The sequence below is a fragment of the Prenolepis imparis genome, unplaced genomic scaffold (assembly GCF_030444845.1).
Source record: "Prenolepis imparis isolate NDT839.2.m4 unplaced genomic scaffold, iyPreImpa1.0 SCAF_524, whole genome shotgun sequence".
NCBI lineage: Eukaryota > Metazoa > Arthropoda > Insecta > Hymenoptera > Formicidae > Prenolepis > Prenolepis imparis.
Genome location: NW_028141682.1, coordinates 6,825 through 14,188, shown reverse-complemented (window position 1 = coordinate 14,188; position 7,364 = coordinate 6,825). Strand labels below are relative to the sequence as shown.

Sequence of the window (7,364 nt, the reverse complement as noted above, 5' to 3'; positions counted from 1 at the left end):
TGAACTTGGGCGAGGGCATCACAGGTCGAACGTCCTTCTCGAAAACCATATTGGTTTTCCGACAATTGATGGATTGGGTTGTCTTCCATCCAGCGATTCAACCGATCGACAATTGTTTTCTCGAAAATCTTGCCCAATTCGTCAAGAAGGCAAATTGGGCGCACCTTCGGGATCTCCTCATTCAGATTCTCCCCGCCTTTGGGTATTAGCACTAGCATGGCGCGCTTCCAACGGCACGGGAAGGATCCTTCTTTAAGACAGGTGTTCAGACATGTTGTGATGCCTGCAATCGTTTCTCCTGAAAGTTTGCTTAGAACACTCGTCTTAATGCCGTCCGGGCCAGGCGCTGTGTTGTTACCAGCTTTGCGCTTGATAGCATCAGACACCTCGCGATATATGACTTCGTATCCCTCCTCCTCGGGCCATTGCCAGTCCACCCATATTTCTGCCGGATCTATTTCTCTCCCGTTAGGGAACAGAGACTCCAAGAGAATCCCCGTTACGTCTTCGTTTAGCGTCTCTGTAAGACTTGGAGATGATCTTCGCAATCTTTGCAGAACGATCTTGTAGGGTAAGCCCCATGGGTCCTCCTCGATCGTCTGTATGAGTTCCTGCCATGCCAGATACTTGGCCTTATCAATCTCACGTTTGAGGGCACTTCTGGCATCTCTATATTCTCCCCAGAGCAGATTTGTCGTCCTTGATGGGTTTCTTCTCTGTTTAGCGCGAGACCAGGCTCTCCGTTTTGAAATTGAGATTTTCCTGAGTCTCTCAATGTCAGAGTTCCACCAATGCGCCTGTTCTTTCGGTGGGCGCTTGCTAATCCTATTGGTACTAACGTCGCAGGCCCGTTGAATGGTCTGTTCTATCCATTCTGCCTGTTGTTCAGCAGTTCGCGTTTCATCCTGATTGCTGGAATCTGTTGAGTACCAGAACGCAGCAGCCTGAAATTTGTCGACGTCTAACTTTTTAACGTTCCACCTCGGGTATTTGGGCCTTCTCTGGACGTTACTATCCCTGGTCGAATGTCCGTCGTTCCGGCCAATATACATTGTTATGTATTCATGGTCAGACAGCGACTCAACATCACTCATGACCTTCCACTCACTGATAATACCACGTATGTCTGCAGTCGCCCACGTAAGGTCTATGATCGACCAACCTTGGGGTCTTACGCATGTTGGGAGGTTTCCCGAGTTGATCAAACGCAGATCGTGCTCCGCAGCCCACTCGTCTACCAGTTCGCCTCTGCGGTCGTCGTGAGCCCCACTGCGAGGACTTTGCGTTAAAGTCCCCGCATATAAGGGTTCTTCCATTTAAGACTCTAATCGCGACGCTTAATTCGTCGAGAAATATGAGAAATTCCTCTCTGGAGCAATTTGGGGATATGTAACAAGATATTATGTTAGTACCATCATACTCTGCGACCCAAAGTTCTGGGCTCTATAGATCAGAGAACACGTCTGTACAGTTCCGACAGGTCTCCAATGTATAGCCGCTAGCTTATCGCAGCTGCCGTACCACGAGATGTTGTCAGGTACGTTACGGGGTTCTGACACCGCGCAAACTGCGACATTCATCTCCGCCATGTGCTGTTCGAGCAGGCTCTGGGCTTGCCAGCCTCTGCCCAAATTACATTGGAGGATTTTGTGTCGCATTCTCGACTTCCATATCCTCCGGCCTCCGATCCGGGTTATTTATCAAATCAGCGTTGGGCTTAGCTTTGAAGTCAGCCTTACATTGATTGGATCCGACCCTGTGGTTAGGGTCTTTGCCTTGTTCTACGCACAGAATACATCGTACCGGGTTTTGGCATATGAGAGCCGAATGGTTCTCGCCGCCACACCGGAAACAAGTTTTGCTCCTGTCGACAGTTGCTGTGCATTTGCCTCGCAAGTGTCCATATCCCCAACACTTATAACATTGGGTCGGCCGGGCTTTTAGAAGTTCGATACGAGCTACTGTCCAACCGATTTTTATTTTGCCCTTTTGAGTCGCGTTGATTGCGGCTGCCAGGGGGCATTGAGCCCAGACCGTATATAGTCCATTGGACATGGGTCTTATTGTTCCGACCTTTACTTCGCTGGATTTGCAGTCGCCTGCTGCAGCAACGACATCAGCGACCTCATCAGCGACGACCGAGTCATCAATACCGATTAGTCGCATTTCTCCCTTCACTACAGGTCTCGTAACGATCGCCGAATCGCCTAAAACTCCGGCGACTTTCTCCTTAAGTGCTTCAGCCTTTATGGCCTTGTCCTTGCCGGGGACTTCTATAACGATCCCACCATTGGCCGAATGTCTTATGATCTGGAAATAGACGGCTTGTCTATTTCCAGATCGCCCAACGAGATCTCTTCTCGAAGCTTCTTCAAAGCTGCGGCGTAAGAGAAGCCCTCAGCGACACCTTTTATCGCCACCGCAGCCGTTCTGGGTGGTCTCCTCCTTTTCACATCACTATTATTGTTACCTGCCTGCGGTTTTTCAGAGGTTGCTTTTTGGTTGTTCAAGGCAGCCTGTTTGGCCTTCTTTTTCCTCTGACGTTTGTCCTTCTTTGTCTCCACCTGTTGCCAGGCTTCGTTCTTTGTACCATCAACGTCCATTGGTTCACTCGGTTGCACTTCTCGTGAGTTTTGAACCGTTTTTCCTTTTGGAGCAACAACTTGGATGTTACTAACTACCCTAGGTTTGTTCGTTGCGACCGCTTGTGGAACTTTAACAGGAGCGGTTCCTGGAGCAGGGGTCTTGCCTTGTTCCTTTATATTTTGTCGCAATTCTTTCCTTTGGGAGGTCAACTCCACAATGCGGCGCGATAGCTCTGCATCGGTATCCTGGAATGTCTTTAACGTACTTTTTTCTACCGCCGGGATTGGCACGGAAACTCCCTTTAAAGGGGGTCTCATGACCACGTCTTCAGGCTGTATGTTACCTGTATTTGCATTCAGGTTTGCATGAATGCCGTTCCTCTCCTTGGACTTCGATTTAGAACCCTTACGGGGAACATCGATAGGGGAGGTTGCCTTATTCGATTTCTCAGTAATTCGGCTTCCTTCGAAAGCCTTTTTAAGATCCGCAACGATCTTCTGAAGGTCTTGCACATCGCGTCTCAGCTTCGCAGTCTCTCTTTTTGATGCAGCGAGATCCGCGGCCAGTTCCGTGTTTCTTCTTCTTAGATAGCTGGGGTCGCCGGAATCCTCGATCTTTTCGCCAAAGACCCTCAGGATTTCCTTAACGACGCTGACCCTCTTCTTAATCTGACCACTGAGAAAGCCCTGGTAATTACTGTTTACCCTAATAGTCTCTATATCATCGAGTCATTCAATTGCCGATGCCCTTATTTGGGAGACCGGCACAATGCTTAGCTCGTCCACATTTTGAGGAAGTGGGCGAAGCCGTTACTCTATGGTTGGCTCGTCCACACTCCTCTTTCTTCGCGCGGGCTTCTTGGGAGGTTTCCTGATGTTGGCCCTTCCTTCCGCCTCCGAACATGATTGAGATTGTTGCTCAGAGTCCGTGTTTATGGTCGGCACGTTTTGTTTGGCCACGTTCGTGCTCCGCGTAGTTCTTTTGCTGGCCGATTCCTCATCTGTGGCCACACATGGCATTTTGCTCGTACGTGAGCTCCTTCTAATTTGCGGGGTTGGGTCGTCTGTGTCGCTGTCCCTGTCCGCCTTCTTTCTCTTCCCAAGAACTTGGGCTGAGGATGATGCCACTGAGGCGTTATCAAACTCGTACTCCATTTCCTGCGATGGATAACTGCTAACCACTGATTTGAGAGTTGAGTCATCAACGCAGGGATTGTTTGGGTCCGTCCCATCCAGAAGAAGATGATGGGGAAAGACGTCGACAACGACTTGTTCCGGAGCGGTTATCGATTCCTCACTTCTGTTATCAGTCCCGATGTTTTGTGATTCCTCCAGTGGTGCGGTATCCGATCTTTTGGTCTCCCGTTCCCGTTGAATCGGAACCGGTGATACACTCAATCTCCGTTGGAGATCGACCAAAGACCGAGCCAGGGAGGTGTCCCCTCCCTCAGTCCCTTGTGCCAAGGTTGTATCTTCGGCAATCCCCACTTGGTTGGCTGGCGGTAAATCGAAGGACTCACCGTCCGGCGACCAGTCCTGCAGAACCTGCTGCACGGAAGCTTTAGCGGGAGCGATTCTGTCGCTCACCCTTTGCGCATTCTCTTGCACAACCTCCCTTTTCTCCTCGATCTCCCCGATATTTATGTTGATTGGTTTTTCGTTGTTGCTCATTGTGTTTTCTCCCTCTCCTTGCCGCGGCTCGACCGGCCGGCGAATCTCCCGCCGGCCGGGGGGGCGACCCGAAGCATGACCCGAAACATGACCGGAATCATGCCGGAATCGCCCCCCCCTAACCGGGCCCCGGGGACTCCCGGGGAGCCGGCTTATGCCTCTGGCCGGGGGGAATACGCGCACCCCGGCACAGGACTCCGAGCCCCTTACTGGCCCACAGGGATTTTAACGTCCCTGCGGGTTTTCAGGGGTCCCCCTCCTCCGACAAAGGGGGCACCGCGGCAAGTGGCGCCACCCGAGGGGCCCCACGGACGGTTGGGGTGAGGACGCCGCTCCCCGTCCACACCTTGCCCGTCGTGGCGACCAGCCGTCCCCCCACCGGTAATCACGTCCAGTGGAAGGGACACCACCTCTCCCGGCCGGCCGGTTCGGAACGGGAAACGGTCCCGACCGGCCAGGAGTACGAACTCTCGCCGCCAGGCCCCGCCTCGGAATAAGTCCGAGCGGCCCCGGCGGCAGGCCCGCGTGGCACCCTCCGGGCGATGCCCCTCGGTTAACCCCTCCGGGCAAAGCCCCTCGGGTAACCACACGTGACCACTACGCCGCGCCCGGCCCGAGCTCGGAAACGTCCGAGTGGCCCGGGCGCGGCCGACCCCAGGGACGCTGGGACGGGGACCCAGGCTACCCAGCCTGGAGACCCCCAACCAGCACCCTGAGGCCACACTTGTCGCCGGGCCCCGCCTCGGAATACGTCCGAGCGGCCCCGGCGACAGACCACCGTGACACCCTCCGGGCGATGCCCCTCGGGTAAACCCTCCGGGCAAAGCCCCTCGGGTAGTCACGGATGGTCACCCACCCCCGCGGCCCCAGCCGCACGAGACCCCACCCCGAGACCCCGGGGGGAACACCCCCGGGAGAAAACCCCCGAAAACATCCCCCCCGAGAAAACGACGCAAGAACCCCGCGGCCCCGGCCGCAAATACATGGCGGGAGGGCAAGCGCCAAAGCGCCGTGCAATGCCCTCTCCTAACGGTGCCATGCCACCGGGCGTTTGAATTCAAGGTCGCCATCCTCTACCACATACGAGCCGAAGCTCTATAGGGGAAGTGGGCCCCCTCCTCCCACAGGGAGGGCTCCCCGGGACTGGGGAAACTCCCCAGACTCGGGGAGTTGATGTACCCGACGTTACTCGGGTACGGGATGCTGTTAGCACCCCTTGCAAGACTATCCTCTTGCAAGGGGTGAGCCCTCTCGCCACGGCAAGGCCGCATCCCACGAGAGGGACTTAACTTTAACCTTTTTTTTTTTTTTTTTTGATTCGTAGTGGAAATCCTCATGGATACCCCCCGCCTCCGGGTAGAGGACGGGTGGTTATGTGGGATTCCTTGCCCCCCTTGGCCGATCCACGAATGGATCGGTCAGGGGGCGCAAGACCTACCCACTAAAACCACTACGGATACCTTCTCGGGCGTTAATGGGGGACGGCCAGGATGCTGGAATCCCATGCCGTCTGGCCGCCCCCCCGCCTAATCCCTCCTGAGGAAAGTGCCGCAGAAGGCGACACCTTCCCCCCCGCAAGTGCGGGTATTCGCGGTTGCGGTGCAGGGCGGTATCTACCCCACGCCGCGCCCTCCCATAAGTTTGGGGGGCGGGGTCACGGCTCGAGTGTGCCCGCCCGAGCCGCCACCCCCCGCCCCCCCGGTTGGGGTTCCCCCTGGCACCCAGGAGGGTGGCCAGGTTCGACCGTCAACCGAGGGGGCCCTCTCAGGGAAATCACCCCCGGGGGGTAACTTCCCTCGCGGAGGTTGCTCCCTCCAGCCGAGAACGCCCGACCCTGGGCGTCTTTCTCGGCGGAAGGGCGACAAGCCTCCGCTCCCTCGCAGGGGGACTTAACTTTAACCTTTTTTTTTTTTTTTTTTGATTCGTAGTGGAAATCCTCATGGATACCCCCGCCTCCGGGTAGAGGACGGGTGGTTATGTGGGATTCCTTGCCCCCCTTGGCCGATCCACGAATGGATCGGTCAGGGGGCGCAAGACCTACCCACTAAAACCACTACGGATACCTTCTCGGGCGTTAATGGGGGACGGCCAGGATGCTGGAATCCCATGCCGTCTGGCCGCCCCCCCGCCTAATCCCTCCTGAGGAATGTGCCGCAGAAGGCGACACCTTCCCCCCCGCAAGTGCGGGTATTCGCGGTTGCGGTGCAGGGCGGTATCTACCCCACGCCGCGCCCTCCCATAAGTTTGGGGGGCGGGGTCACGGCTCGAGTGTGCCCGCCCGAGCCGCCACCCCCCGTCCCCCCGGTTGGGGTTCCCCCTGGCACCCAGGAGGGTGGCCAGGTTCGACCGTCAACCGAGGGGGCCCTCTCAGGGAAATCACCCCCGGGGGGGTAACTTCCCTCGCGGAGGTTGCTCCCTCCAGCCGAGAACGCCCGACCCTGGGCGTCTTTCTCGGCGGAAGGGCGACAAGCCTCCGCTCCCTCGCAGGGGGGGACCGCGTGCAATGGGGATCAAGCCGAAGCTTGGACCCCCCGCGGCCCCCCCACTGCCGGGTGTCGCGGCTCCCCCCTTCCCTTAAAGGGGGTTCGGGGTTCGGCCATCGGCACCCGGCGCTAACGCCGAGGTCTTTCCATGGAGAGACCCCGGCTGGACGGGGGCGCGAGGCCGCCCGCCCCCCCGCCGGCTAACTCTTGCGAGTCGCCGGCGGGCGGGCGGGCGGCCACGCGCCCCCGTCCCTCCTACACGTGGGCGGTCAGCGACGCCGGGCCCTAAGACCCGACAACGCTAGCCCCCACAGCCCCGGCGGTGGGGCTCCCCCTCATCCCAAAAGGAGTTGAGGTTCGGCCTCCACCGCCAGGGAGAAAAGCCGGCGACTTAACTTTAACCTAATCTAACTCAACCTAACTTAATTTAACTTAATCTGTCGTGATACAACTTAAAGGAGAGGCTGATTAAATTAAATCGTTTAATAAAAAACTCATTGCTCGATCAAATTGTTTCTTTTAACTTTTGATTGTTTTTATTTATTTAGTATATTTTACTATTTTATTATTTTACCAAATATTACATTGTATTTTTGTCTAAGTGATAAGATTCACCAGATTAATA

At 56.0% G+C, this 7,364-nt stretch overlaps 1 protein-coding gene across 1 annotated transcript; it reads right to left on the bottom strand.

Moving 5' to 3' along the window:
* Window positions 1-1,632: 1,632 nt before the first annotated feature.
* LOC145948648 (uncharacterized) lies at window positions 1,633-2,166 on the bottom strand. Its single transcript, XM_083058272.1, has one exon. It carries the CDS (start codon window positions 2,164-2,166, stop codon window positions 1,633-1,635), a length of 534 nt encoding a protein of 177 aa, XP_082914398.1.
* Between the last annotated feature and the right edge of the window lie 5,198 nt (window positions 2,167-7,364).